Raw genomic sequence first — 15,397 nt, forward strand, 5'->3', positions numbered from 1 at the left:
GTGGCCCCCAACTGAAAATTTTAGGGGCGCAACCAGACGTAATTTGCACCGTCTGCACCTCTGCGTGTGTGCGAGTGTGTGTTTGTATCAGAGCTCTCTGTAAGCTTTCAGAGAAGACAGATAAGCTTGCGCTTACGCGCTCAGGTACCGACATTTCGACATTTAACGTGTAAAAAAAAGGGGGCAAATTTACTGGTCGCCATGTGCAACTGGATGTAAAATTCAGTCGAACACTCAAATTTTGGACGCAAAATGCGACCATTTGGTTGCAGTCTGAAGCCGATCGCCATTTCTAACCACTGGGGGACCATAGGCAGGCTGGGGGAATGCATATTAATGTTATAAAACCTCATAAAGTGAAATTTTCATGCCATGGGACCTTTAACCTTTTTTTGTCTTTCACCAATACTTCTTATTGTTATTATATAAAAGACATTTTTGACATGTTACAAGTATGAATAATAAATCAATCAATCAATCAAAATTTATTTATATAGCACTTTACAAAAACCAGCAGGTATCCAAAGTGCTTAACATCAGAAACACGTCATACAATAGAAAGAATGAACATAGAAAACAGTAAAATCTGAATAGGTTACACAGAAACAAAAGAACGAAATTGTCACTCCACCGCTACGTATTAAAGGCCAGACGGAACAGATAAGTTTTGAGTTTGGACCTAAAAAGAGCTACATCTGTGATAGTGCGAATATCAGGGGGTAACTTGTTCCAGAGTCTCGGGGCAGCAACTGCAAAAGCCTGATCACCCCAACGTTTATACCTTGACCTAGGCACTTCTAAAACTCGCTGATTTGAAGAACGCAATGACCGGTTGTGCTCCCGCAAACTTAAAATTTCAGACAAATACTCCGGGGCCAGACCATTTAAGGCCTTAAAAGCAAACAACAAAATCTTAAAATCTATTCTAAAACGCACAGGGAGCCAATGTAGTGTGGAGAATGGGAGTAATATGTGCACATCTAGATGTATTTGTTAAAAAGCGAGCAGCAGCATTTTGTACAAGTTGAAGACGTGAAATGGAGGTTTGATTCAGACCAATATAAAGAGCATTACAGTAATCTAATCTATATATAAATGGCTGAATTCCATTTAGCTGCTTCAGTTTCAGGATCCTGTATTGTTCCTGTTGGCTGTCTCACCATCATGGTTTACGGGAACACTTGAACAGAACAGAGTCATCGTTCATCTTACACTTGTGCTTTTCTTTCAATGACAAATGAAGTCAAAATATCTGCAGTGAAAAAGGCCTGTTGTCAGACAGCACCCTTATCTGTCCGCTGCAGGGGCTGATGGGAGATGTGAGGAGCTGTTAGAAACCATGTGGCCCTCGTCTGATCTCAAAGCTCGTCCTTTGTTTGGCCTCAGCTGCATCAGAGCGCCACTTCTCCCCAGGTTCAAAGAGGAAACACCACTGAACAAAATGCTTTTCCTCCCAGCTGCTGCTCTGTGCTGTCTGTGTTCAGGTGAGTGTTTCCAGCCAATTAGGAGCCAACAAACTCCACCTTTAACAAACACTGTCACACTCACCTTCATCTATCTGTTTGTTTCTCTACAGTGCTGGCAACCATGGTAACACAGCTGATTCAGGATGATTTAACATTGACCAGGAGAGTTGGTGGAGACATCTCCTTCAGCTGTCAAGGCACAGAGAAGTGTGACGAAAGTTATGTATTCTGGTACCAGAAGAGAGACACCGAAACATTCACAGTTATTCTTGATATTGCCAAGAGGAATGGTGCCATAGATAAGGAGAGATACAATCATCCTCAGAAAGATGATTTCTTAGCTGAGAATATACAGAACGGCTGTGAGTTGCAGATCAAAAACGTTAATCTCAATCATTCAGCCACCTACTACTGCTCCTGTGGGAGGTTTGCTTCCCACAGTGAGAAATGTTCCCTGCAGCCTGAACAAAAACCTCCAGATGAACAGATGTCAAACAGTGTTTGTGACAGGAAGAGATCAGTAAACCACAGCCCAGGTTCACATATTTCACCTCCATCTCAGCCAGAGTCACAAATAGTGTTGGGCAGCAGCACATTACTAAGTAAACTATTACTAATAATAGTTATACACATTTTAAGATGTCTTATAAACTTAATCAACAGAGAAATGTCTAATGACAACATGTGACAGAAAATGGATTGAAGATATTTAATTTTTCCGACCTTAAGTTCAGCAATTATTTAAAAAGTAGGAGGATCACAACTCTTTCTACTTCAGATAAAGACAAGACTACACTGCAACACACAGACATTATAAATGTATAGTAAAGGACAATATAAAAATGTGAGCTAATGATGTAACTGGATAAAAACTTATCAAAGTCAGAGGAACATGAACGTCTGCACCAACGAGCCACAGAGACACTCTGCTAGTGGGTCTAAAAAGGATATAAAAGAAGAGACAGTCATGTTAATATGAACATTAGAGAAACACATCATGGAGCTGGAAAATGATACTGGTTAATAATTTGGACTGGTTCACCTCAGCAGACACGTTCAACAGCAGACAGGTTTTTGTATCACTCAGTTTCACTGTGGGAGGCAAATTGATTTACTACATCTTTGGCTCTGGAACTAAACTGATTGTAACAGGTAAGAATAAACATTCATTTTCCTTCAGTTGTTTTATTGATCAATTTCAAAATGCGTTTTAATGAGATTCTGAGATTCGTTAGTTTTTTCATCATTAGAAAAGAATTCTTGCAGCCATGCATATTGTTGCATAAAAAAAGCTCAGTTCCTAAAAAAATGCTTAAATATCACACCCACAAAGGTTGATGAAATGTTATAAACATGCAGTATTTGATCCTCCCTGTTAATCAGCTATAAGATAATATATGATGGTAAACATAATCTAATATATGTCAGTAAATGTATTTATATATTTATACACGAATGCACGGATACTGAATATGATATTAAAATAAAAATAACTTATGCATAATAACTTTTTTATTGATATACATTATACACGATTAAATATAACAGCACAAACACACACACACACACATATGTATGTTTATATGTATCTTAGCAAACTTTATATGAATAGTATTTGATGATTAACAATCTGAACAATTTATTGTGATTATGTATAAAAGGTAAAATTGTTGTGAAAGAACTATGAAATTACCTATATATTGATTTGTTTCTTAATCAATTAGAGTAAAACAAGGTGGTAAATATGCATATGGTAAATGTAGCCTATTGTAGTAATTAAAATGACAATTGTATTTTAAGAAAAGATAAATATGTAATATATTTCAATATGTAAGTTAACTCACAACACTTTTTATTATATTGCAGTTTTTATTTAAATGTCATGTATAGTAAAAAAAATCATTCACGGTTTACTGTAAAGATTTTTGGACATAAAAATGATTTCTACTCACGTGAACATTGTTGTTAAAAATTATGATGTTTTTATGAGTTGTGTATTTTCAATATATATTAAAATGTTATAGATTGCACTAATTCAAAATTGCTCAAGTATTAAATATGAAAGTAAATGTTATTTATTATAATATAGAAAGATACTGTCCATTCCATGAAGGAAAATGTCATCACTATATTATGTTAGTGAATAGACTTTGTACATTAATCCATCATATGTGTCCGTAATTGTCTTTAGTCCCCATATAACACGTGTTGATATGAGGTTATCAGTGTGTTTCATATGAAGGTGAATCCAGTATATGTAGTGAACTTTGTGCTGTATTTATGAGTATTTTAGTGATCAGAGTCTATGTAGTTTCCAGGATCAGACTAAATGCAGTGCTGTAAGCTGCTGTTGACTGTGTGAATGTGTGTCTGTGCTGCTGTCAAACTTCAGATGAGCCGGTAGTGAAGCCCGTGGTGAGCGTGTACCCAGCAGCATCCAGAGCCCGTCTGGAGGGGAAGAGTTCCCTGCTGTGTCTGGCATCAGCCATGTTTCCTCCTCTGGTCCAGTTCTCCTGGAAAAGACACAAGGAGAATGGTACTGTGGAGGAGCTGTCCCCTGATGAGGGAGAGCAGCTGGAGCTCAGACAGTCGGGACGCACCATTGCCATCTTGCTGATACATCAGAAAGAGAACAGCACATATAAATACCGCTGCTATGTCCAACATGAGGGGGGAACAGTGGAGGCCCAATCAGAACAAGGTAATGAAGGATGGGTGATAGTGTTCAGTACTGACTATGCTTAAATGTACTTAATAACTCGGTTTTATCTTATTCTGAAAAAGACAATATTTTGACTAAGCTGTTTACATAGCTAAATAAAGAGAATATTCCACTAATATTCCAATTTGCAGCCATGCAAAATGGGATTTTTTTCCAGCAGTGGTGGACCTGTTGGATTATGTGAACACAGCCTCCTTCTTTCATTCCTTCAAACAGCTTCTTGAAAAAGCCGGCATCTCTACAGCAGCCTTACAAACTGTTTTTTTTTTGCACAACAACCATAGAAACGCACAAAGCTGACAGTAATGAAGGCTTGGTGACTGTGTTCAATAGTGATTCAGATTCATGTGGAGATGCTGTCAAAGAGAGCAGAGGAGTAGATGACTGACATTTGTCACTGCAACTCCAAACATTTCACTGCTTTTCTGTTTCAGAGGTTCTAGCTCCAGCAGCCTCTTGTCCTGCAGAGAGAGAGCCACCAGACCAGCTAGTTCTGCAGGAAGCTGACTGTAAGATCACCTGCTGCCTCTCCTTCAATAACAATGTTTCCTTTTGCACTTTAGCTGTTGTTTTCAATGCCAACATTTAACGACACTGTCCTGGCTCCATAACTAAAAAGCTTGGTGGGGCCCTCACTTTTGTTTACAATAATGGCCTTTGAGCTTTCTTTCAAATTTTAGCCAAACCCCGTCTTCATGTGAAGCTGGTTGTCCCGTCTAGAAAAATCCAAGTTATATCGATGAAAATCTGAAGATGTTCTGATGAAATGTTCACAGTTGAAGGGATTGAAACAGTGTCTGTCTGTCTTTGTGTCCATCTCTCTGTGTGTCAGTGTCCTTCCAGTTTTAGTGCAGGGTAAAGCTGTTCTGTCTGCTGTACACAGAGCTGATAGTGAAGAGTCTGGTGTACTGCTGTGGACTCTCTCTGCTGATTATCCTCAGAAACAAGGGACTGTCCACCAGCTGCACACATGCTGACTGACTGTTTTTTGCTCACCTTTTCTCGCCATCAAATCTCATCAATTCATCTCATTTATCATTTTGCTCAGTATTCACAAATATCAATTATGACTTGTTGTAGTTGTCATCCTAACCATATAAATACAAATATATCTTAGCAGTTACTACATTTAAATTCTGTGGTGTTTTTTAGATACTTTAGTTTATTTCTACTTTAAATTGTGACTTGTATAATGACAGAAGATTTGAAAAATCTTAATATGTTATGTTCTCATGTTTCTCTGTAATGCATTATACAGAGTTTGGCAGCTATGTCAAATTCTTTTAGTGTAACATTCTAAATTAAGAAATAAACAAATAAAAGTTTCTGTGTTTTATAAACAACCTTGTTTTTTGGATTTCATTTTAATAATCAGAATCAGAGTCAACGTCATTGGACCTATGGGATATTGGAAGATATGAATATAAGCAGCTAACCGAAGATAACAAATAAATATGCACACAGTTGTTGTATACAATTCAGTAGGTGTGGGTGTTCCACACTGGGGTCTTCTCGAGGACACATCTGTTATTCTTGGTAATACCTACGGTGTTGCGGTGTATGGGGCACAGGTTTTTGTAAGTATAACACTTTAAAAAAAAATAGGCCTTAACATTCACTGGGGTCATGGGGTGTGTGAAGCACCGGCTTTTAAATTAGTTAAAAAAATAAATAAATAAAGAGTAAAGTTCTAAGCCGATGACACTGTTATTTTAACACATGAACACACAGCAGAGCGACCTGTTTTGAAGCTACAACTGGATTTTGGGCTATTTATCTTCCATAACATGTCTTCTTCAAGACTAGCAGAAAGAAAACATTTAGCTTACTAAACTATTTATTTGTGCCTGTAGATTTCTCCTTAATCCAGCAAAAGTTAACATTAGGGGCGTTGGGTAGCTCACTTGGTAGAGCAGGCACCCATATATAGAGGTTTACTCCTCGACGCAGCGGCTGCAGGTTCAACTCCAACCTGCGGCCCTTTGCTGCATGTCATTCCCCCTCTCTCGCCCCTTTCATATTTCCAGCTGTCCTTAAATAATAAAGGCCTAAAATTGCCCCAAAAACATTAGATAATGCCTTTTTTTCATATTTAAACACTAAGGGCCCTATCTTGCACCCAGTGCAATTTACTTTTTACTTGTACTTTTTCGACGCATGTATCGTTCCTATTTTGCACCCGACGCACAGCGGACTTTTTCCTCCACAGACGCACGTGGGTAAATTATGGAATGAATTTGCGCTCCCGGGGGTGGTTCAGCAAAAAGAGGAGGTGTGTTCAGGCGCAAACGTTCCCTAGTGCTGTTTTGCAGTTTCAGAAAACAATTCCACCACAGACCAGGAAAAATCTAGTCTAAAGTCAGTGGCACTAGTCTAAAGTCAGTGGTGCGTTATTCAGATGCTATTTTAGGGGCGCATGCTTGGCCATAATGTAGCGTGTGCACAACGCGCATACACTTTGCTTCTCTCAGCTACACGCAGCAGTTCCCATTTTTGCAAACCATACATAATTACAAGGAAAATATTATTGAAAATACGCAGGTGTTTGGATAGGTCAGGAGGCACTTTACAGTACAGTCAAAAAGTCGCAGCATTCTTTGTGGCTGGTTGTGTTTTACACAACATTTCCATGAATCATGGATGTGTTGATGACATAAATGAGGAAATATTAGAGGACTTAAGGAGACGTGATGTTGAACTATGGCGGGATTGGACACTTGAGGGTCCGGGAGTGGCAATGCGCGATGTGCTCCTGGTGGAGTGGGTGGATGGAGATGGAGTGGGGGGAGGAGGAAGAGGCACAACAGCAGCAGCTATTGCGTTTGGAGGCCCGTGCTCCGTGGCTGCGCCAGAGATCCGCCCACAAAGCTACTTGCGTTTCACGTTTGATAGTTGCCTTTCAGATCGTTAAAATAGGGCCGTAAATTTGAGAAAAATCATGATACAAAAACCAAATGCTTTAATGTACGTATCAACTGGGGAGGTTTCATGGTCCTATCTATTAGTTAAAATATGAACCTTTATTTATCTGTAGAGTAATTCAAATGTCAACATTTTTGAATAATTATCTTTAAAGGTTTTGTTCTAATACTCAAGCAGTCTCCCCTTCAGTAGCACTTACATAAACCAAACTTAACACTTTCATTCCTATCTATATCCTGAAGTTTATTTTACACAGGGCTTTGTTCAGATATCATTCAGAGTCTGACTTGTACAACATTGTAGTCACAGTATGCAAATAAACATATTTAAGCAGCAGCTTTCACCGATTTTAGAGTGAAAAAATGTCACTGCGTACATTGATGTTAAAATCTATTTTAACATCAATGCAGGACTTTTCGCTGTACGTTTTGTTGGTAAATGTGAGCTGTTCGAGTCACACACATGTCTCATCCACGGTGTCATTTTCATATCAGAAACAAGGAAATTAATTTGACGCGTTCTCACTCCCGCTTGGTCACTCTATCACAGTGGATGTGGGACTGCTGGGATTGTCGCGAGTAATGAAAATGTGATAGGGGGCTCCGGCTGTCAATCAATATCTTACAGTCACGCGGACCCCTGATTGGTCCGGACCCGTAAGCACCGCATACACTGCTTACCGATAGTTACACGTCCGGAACCAGCAATCTCCACTTCAGTAGCACTTACATGAACCAAACTTTACACTTTCGTTCCTATCTATATCCTGGAGTTTTTTTTTTTTAGACAGGGCTTTGTTCAGATATCATTCAGAGTCTGACTTGTACAACACTGTAGGAACAGTATGCAAATAAACATATTTAAAATGCCTTATTTGCATCGAATGCATTAACCATTGAGACATCAGATCTGAAAACACTCAATGTGCTGTGTTGGAGTTGTTGGCGTGTTTGTTTGAGGACTCTCATCAAATCCAAGTGTAAACTGTAAAGTTCACCTTTGATGGCTAAAATCATCATAAATAAAGTCCATGGATGTGACCTCCATTGTTGCTCTCTGGGCTCAGTTAAACTGTGTTTGGGTAGAGGGCTCAGTGGAAAAAAAGGCTTCCAGACCACAAGAGAAAAGACACACAGCTGCAGAGTTCAGAGAAGAGTTCCTGAGTGTTTACAGCAGCAGCAGATATGAATCTGTTCTCAGTGGTTATTAGAAATCATAAAAAAACTGTCGACAACGAATCACCACTTCCTTTCCTGCAGCAGACGGGCTGTGTGGGTTTCTGCTCTGCAGCCTTTCTCACATTAATAACACAATGACAGTTACAACCATCCACTCTGGTTAAAGAATCATTCAAGGAACTTGAGTTTGATTTCAGTGCTCAGTACTCAACCATGTGCTGCAGGCCTATATTTCTGCTTATTTTTAAGAATAAAGCAAATTGATGTTTCTTTTTCAGCAAAAATGTATCAAGCGTCCTGGGTTCCATTCCTTTTGCTGCATGTCATCCCCTCTCTACCCTGCCTTTCCTGTTTCTTTCTATTGATAGCCAATGAAGCAGAAAATACTTCAACAAAACAATACTACATATTAGAAATGTGTGGGAAAGGATAATATTGACTACGGATTTATACAACAGCTGTGTGTATATATGTTTTATCATTGTTTAGCTGTTTGCTTATACTCTTATCTTCCAAACCACTTGTAGTTGTCAATGTACACTTGTTTCTGTCTCTTATCATTAAAATAAAATTCATAAAAATGAGGGTTCTTATAAAACATAGAAACTTTAGATTTTTCAGTTTATTGAGAACGTAACAATGAAAGAATTTGACAAAGCTTTGCATAATGTATTAAAAAGAAATTAAATAAAAATATACAATACACTATAAAATATCTACCAGACAGCTGATGATTCACGTTAATTTTCTATCAATATACAAGTCATAATTTAAAGTAGAAATAATCAGTATCAAATAAAAAAAAATTATATATATCAAAATTATATGTAGCCTATAAGTATGTTTAGGATGAAATATACAACACATCATAATTGATATTTCTTAATACTGATCAAAGTGATAAATTAGATGAATTGATGAGATTTCATGTCGAGAAAAGGCGAGCAGAAAATTCAGTCAGCATGTGTGCAGTTGGTGGACAGTCCCTTGTTTCTGAGGATCATCAGCAGAGAGAGTCCACAGCAGTATACCAGACTCTTCACTATCAGCTGTGTGTACATCAGACAGAGCAGCTTCACTTGGTACTGAGACGGGACAGAAGCTGCTGGTGGAAGTGATGGTGGAAGAATAGAAACCTCTGAAACAGAAAAGCAGCGAATAGTGTGGAGTTCAGGATTCATTATAAGGCTGTAGGGTGCTGCATTCAAGGCATTTAGGCACCACCTAAGCCAAATGAATGTGAGATTAAATACTGACTCAAAGACTTTTCTCAAATCTAATGATTGTAGTTGGTTTAGTAATTGAGTTTTATTGATTTATCTGTTCTAGCTTTTCCAAAGTTTTAGAAACAAATATGGTAGTAATCATTGTCCAAAATGGTGTGAAATTGCATGGTTTGTTTTATTGAAAATCATTAATTTTCCTTTTCATCTGCTCTCTTTGACAGTGTCTCCACATAAAGCTGAATCACTGCTGAACACAATCACAGAGCCTTCATTACCTTGTTCTGTGTGGGCCTTCACTGATCCCCACTCATGATTGACGTCGCAGCGGTATTTATATTTGCTGTTCTCTTGCTGATGGATTAGCAAGATGGAGGCGGTGCGTCCCAACTCTCTGAGCTCCAGCTGCTCTCCCTCAGCAGGGGGCAGCTCCTCCAGAGGACCATTCTCCTTTCTTTTTTTCCAGGAGAACTGGACCAGAGGAGGAAACATGGCTGAGGCCAGACACAGCAGGGAGCTCCTCCCCTCCAGGTGGGCTCTGGATGCTGCTGGGTACACTCTCACCACGGGCTTCACTACTGGCTTATCTGAAGTTTGACGGCAGCAACAAGCAGCACAGACACACATTCATACAGTCAACAGCAGCTTACAGCACTGCATTCAGTCTAATCTTCAATGTACAAGGTCAATTTATCAAAATGATTATTACTTAATATAGTGATGACATTTTCCTTTATAGAATACTTATTAATTTATTAATTATAATATAGAATTTCTTTCTATATTATAATAAATAACATTAACCTTCACATTCAATACTCAATTTTTAATAATTACAATCTATATATAATATAAATATATATAAACATACCTGCAAACTAAGAAGGGCTGAAAAAGGTGACACATCACTTTTACACCGTTTAGCTGTTAGCATTGTAATCGTGTTTACTCCAGCTGCTAGCTAACGGTAGGCCAACGTTACCTGCTGTCGAGTGTAGTGTTACAGTAACTAGCGTCCCGTGCAGCGATGTTTCAGTTGCCTTTAATGTCCGTTTTCAGAGCATCAGAGAGAAGCGCAGGCATATAAGTGGCACCTAATAAGGCACCGAAATCTGCGTTGCTATTCGGTCCGGTAGATAACTGTCGTTAAGGCACCGGTGCCGTATTAGCACCCGGTCTCGGACCCCCCCCCAAAAATAAAAACTCTTCGGATCTACATGATTCACGTGGATGACATTTTTCCATTCAAAACAGCGACGAAAATCGACTAGTTTGCAGATATGTGTTAAAATATATTAAACTACAGAATTAATTAATATATTTTTTAACAGCATTATTTAACATTTAAACACAACTACAATGAAATGTCCAATATTGAGGGTTGCTACATGGCCCGGGGCAAGTAAAACCCCACATTAGGCAATTTAATATAACAACAAAAAAGTCAATCTTATTTTAGTTTTTTTTATGTATGCGCTCAAACTAAATACAGATAGAAACTGTCCCTCCGGTAAGTTTATTATTGCAATTAGATCATCTATGACACTGTCCATGATGTGTTAATACATTTTAAATAAAGATCAAATATAACAGTTTATTTGAGTCATTATTTTTATGTTATGTTATAACCATTAATAAAAAAAAACGTTTTATAGGTGCCAGGAAACATTGACTTTGGACAAGAAGAATTTGTTTTTACTGCAAAAAAAAGGTTGAAGCCTGAAAGATTTTCATGATCTTAATCCCATAAGGGGAAATTAACATATAATAATAATAATAATAATAATAATAGAAATAATAATAATCATTATCATAGAATTTACTTTTACACAAAGAAAGTGTTCTCCTAAATTAGAGTTAATATATAGTGTAATAAATTAAATGATCAACTTTATATAAAATACAACGGTCATTTTCATTAGTAGAATATATATTTATATATTTAATATAATAACATCCTATATTTTACTCTAATTGCTTAGAAACAAATCATATCAGTAATTTCATAGTTTTTTCGCAACAATTTTACTTTTAATACACAATTACAATAACATTTTCAGATTATGTTAATCATCAAATAATAATAGAAATGCGCTAAGATACATACAAATATATAAGTGTTTGTGCTGTTACATATCATCGTGTATCATACGGTATATAAATATATAAATTACTATCATAAGTTATTTCTATTGTAATAACATATTCAGTATCTCTGTGTCTTCATGTATAAATATATCTTCCACTAAAAAACAAATGTAGCATCATATAAAATACAATTGCCTTAATAATTAAAGTTATACTCTTTACAAAATACATTTACTGACATAGATTATGTTTAACGTAATATATTATCTTATTGCTGATTAACTGAGAGGATCAGAAACTATTTATTTGTAAAATTTCTATCATCAAACTTTTTCTATGAATCAGTTTAATCTCCGGCAGAAATAAAGAATAACTGGAGTTGTGCAGTGAGATTTTAAGCATAATGTCAGGAACTATGAACCTTTTCATGTAACAATAGCTGCATGGCTGCAAGATCTCTCTTTTTATGATGGAGAAACTAACATGTGAAGCCTGAAGTAGAAGAAACTCATTAAACACATGTTCAACTTGTTCATTTAAATAACTGAAGGAAATGAATGTTTATTCTTACCTGTTACAAACAGTTTAGTTCCAGAGCCAAAGATCCAGTACCGTCTGTACTCTCCATCTGCCTCTCACAGTGAAACTGAGTGATACAAAAACCTGTCAGCTGTTGAATGTGTCTGTTGAGGTGAACCAGTCCAAATTATTAACCAGTATCATATTCCAGCTCCATGATGTGTTTCTCTAATGTTCATATTAACATGACTGTCTCTTCTTTTATGTCCTTTTTAGACACACTAGCAGAGTGTCTCTGTGGGTTGTTGGTTCACACGTTCATATTCCTCAGAGGATGAATCCTACTGACTTTGATACGTTTTTATCCAGTAACATCATCAGCTCACATTTTTGATTCATACTTTCCATTACTTTGATTCATAATGTCTGTGTGTTGCACTGTAATCTTGTTTTTATCTGAAGTATACAGAGTTGTGATCGTCCTATTTTATAAATCAGTGTAATACATGAGACCAGAGTTACTGTTTACAGAATCAAACACTGAACAACCAAAACTACTGTTCAGGATAAATATTGTAAACATTCACCTGCTTAACACTCAACTATTTTTGCAGAAATCAAGGACAGACATATTAAAGCTAAAATGAACATTATTGGTTGAATAGGTTTGTTGCCAATTTAAGTATTCATGGGTACCAAAGATGTTACTTCCGACACGCCTGCCATGATTTTAGTGTCCGACATAGTAATAGAGGTAGGTCACAGATGCTCCACTAATTTTTTAGATTCAGTCATGGCAACAGCGCATCTGAATGAGAAGGAAAGGATATCTGGAAAAGACAGTGGTTATTGGTTGGAATCCATATGTATTACCTCCAACTGTATTTTGTCCCTTAAAATCTGCAAAGCGTCTGTTCCAACATACTTTTCCTTGTTCCATCCCCATAAAGTACACCTGAGATAGCCTGAAAGCTTTCAAGAGTACAGATGCCTATCAATAAGTTGTTTGACAGGTGAACGACACCAAGATATTGCACTAGGAGAAAAAATATAATATCAGTGTTATTTTGGTGGTGGTTAAGTCTAGATTGATCATGCTAGTAGCCAGCGAGTTGTTAGTTAAAGTGCTAACAGATGGTTAACATTACAGAGTAAAATCAAAAAAAAAAAAAAATTGGTTGATGGAAAAATATTTTTTTTTCAGCAGATATCTTAGTTGTACCAAAATAGAGCTACAAAGCAATTTTGTGTTTATAAGTGTGGTATTCAATTTGGGAAAACCCACAATCTCTACAAAGCTATTGTTAGCTCAATTGACTGGATGACAAATTTAAACAGCGACAGGAAATTGATTCTGTTGCTTGAAGTTCGCGGACATATGGTAACTAAATCTATCCAATAAAAAAGTATAATCTGCAGATATCTTAGTTACAACACAATTGAGCTAACAAAGCAGTTTTGTGTTTATATGTGTGTTATTTATTTAGTTTGTGAAATCCTAAGATCTCTACAAAGCTAACGTTAGCTTAAGTTGGCTGGCTGACGAAACAGGGACCAGAAATAATTTTAAATTCACTGTTTTGCCTGAAATTCTTGGACAAACGTTCTCCTTTGGGATGAAATAAAATTGTAGTTTGGGATTTCGCTTACAACTGTTACTACAACTAACAGCACAGCATATGCCAGGCATATTTTACTAGTGTGTTTCGGGTGTCCGTCTCTTCTAGTAGTTGCACTAGCTGACATAGGTCTTGTATATTTGATCAGATGTTTATCATTGTGCGTCTGTAATGTGAAGAAAAAAAATTGTCTTTGGCTCAGTTCAGTGAGTTTTGTGACTCTGACCAACATGACATCATGACTTTGCGTAAACATACACGCCCACTTTCTTAAGCCAAGTGGCGTGTTATCTGTTCGCATTTTGAGATATCCGCGTGTATATCTACGCTGTACACAGCGGACGTAAACATACACGCCACCTGGCGTGTTATCGCCACTTGACGTGTTATCGCCACTTGGAGTGTTATCGTGAACGTGACACACGGGTTGGGTTTAGGAAAAGAAGAACCGGTTGGCTTTAGTAAAAGAAGAAAGTGACAGTTGAGTTTAGGAAAACATGACACCGGGACATGATCACCGGTCTCCTGGGCGAAAGTCTTGTGTTTTACCCATCCTCCACCCCGACCAACCTCCCTATGCGGATTTTCGCCCTTTCATACTACTCACTACAGCGTAAATTCACACGCAATCGCAAGGTAATGTAAGTCAATGGAGGCCAAATGGCATTGATAAACACGCTAAAAAGCATGTATGCATCTTGATAACACGCCAATAATGGCATACGAATTGGCATGGCATAGATACGCCATTTCATGAGATCAGTCTGCTCTGACTCAAAAAGACTGAAATATGTGAACCTGGGCTGTGGTTTATCTCTTCCTGTAAGAAACACTGTTTGACATCTGGAGGTTTTTGTTCAGGCTGCAGGGATCATTTCTCACTGTGGGGATCAGTCTTCTACAGGAGCAGTAGTAGGTGGCTGAATGATCGGGTCTAACGTTAAGGATCTGCAACTTCCAGCTGCTTTTATACACAGCTGAGAAATCATCTTTCTGAGGATGATTGTATCTCTCCTTATCTATGACACCATTACTCTTATCAATATCAGCAATAGCTGTGAATGTTTCTGTGTCTCTATTCTGGTACCAGTATACATAATTTCCGTCACAGTGCTCAGTGCCTTCACAGCTGAAGTAGACTCTTCCATCAACTTTCCTGGTCAATGTTAAATCATCCTGAATCAGCTGTGTTGTCATGGCAGCCAGAGCTGAAGAGAAACAGAAAGGTAGATGAAGGTGAGTGTGACCCAGTGTTTGTTAAAGGTGGAGTTTGTTGGCTCCTGATTGGCTGGAAACACTCACCTGAACAGAGACAGCACAGAGCAGCAGCTGGAAAGAAAAGCATTTTGTTCAGTGGTGTTTCCTCTAGTGAACCTGGGGAGAAGTGGCGCTCTGATGCAGCTGAGATCAAACAGGGACGAGCTGTGAGATCAGACCAGGGCCACGTGGTTTCTAACAGGTCCTCACATCTCCCATCAGCCCGTGGCGCTATTTTAGAAAGATTAGATCGTGATCTTCGTCAAAACTAAGAAATTCTGGTGTTGAAAAAGAAGATGAAGGTTTAGTCAGCCAACAGAGAGTATTTATTAAATATTTAACTAATGATCTTATTTTATTATCATTACTTTAAGGTCTTTTTCTAAATGATTATTGTTTATCT

At 37.7% G+C, this 15,397-nt stretch overlaps 1 protein-coding gene and 1 pseudogene across 1 annotated transcript; one reads left to right on the forward strand and one right to left on the reverse strand.

The window, feature by feature from the left end:
- Positions 1-1,105: 1,105 nt before the first annotated feature.
- On the forward strand, positions 1,106-5,324 carry LOC120568333 (annotated as a pseudogene).
- A 3,694-nt stretch (positions 5,325-9,018) lies between these two features.
- LOC120568530 (immunoglobulin lambda-1 light chain-like) lies at positions 9,019-15,179 on the reverse strand. Its single transcript, XM_039816101.1, has 5 exons — positions 15,040-15,179; positions 14,551-14,945; positions 12,171-12,234; positions 9,790-10,098; positions 9,019-9,426 (listed from the first exon to the last, which is right to left on the reverse strand). Exons 1-5 carry the CDS (start codon positions 15,080-15,082, stop codon positions 9,242-9,244), a joined length of 996 nt encoding a protein of 331 aa, XP_039672035.1. The 5' UTR covers positions 15,083-15,179; the 3' UTR covers positions 9,019-9,241.
- Positions 15,180-15,397: the final 218 nt, after the last annotated feature.

The sequence above is a fragment of the Perca fluviatilis genome, chromosome 11 (assembly GCF_010015445.1).
Source record: "Perca fluviatilis chromosome 11, GENO_Pfluv_1.0, whole genome shotgun sequence".
NCBI lineage: Eukaryota > Metazoa > Chordata > Actinopteri > Perciformes > Percidae > Perca > Perca fluviatilis.

Coding starts and splice junctions, on each gene's coding strand:
- LOC120568530 (XM_039816101.1), bottom strand. CDS start 15,082: ATGCTTTTCTTTCCAGCTGCTGCTCTGTGCTGTCTCTGTTCAG. Junction 12,235..14,550: donor GTGTTTCTTACAGGAAGAGA/TAAACCACAGCC, acceptor GTTTCACTGTGA/GAGGCAGATGGAGAGTACAG. Junction 9,427..9,789: donor GAAGGCCCACACAGAACAAG/GTAATGAAGGCT, acceptor TTTCTGTTTCAG/AGGTTTCTATTCTTCCACCA.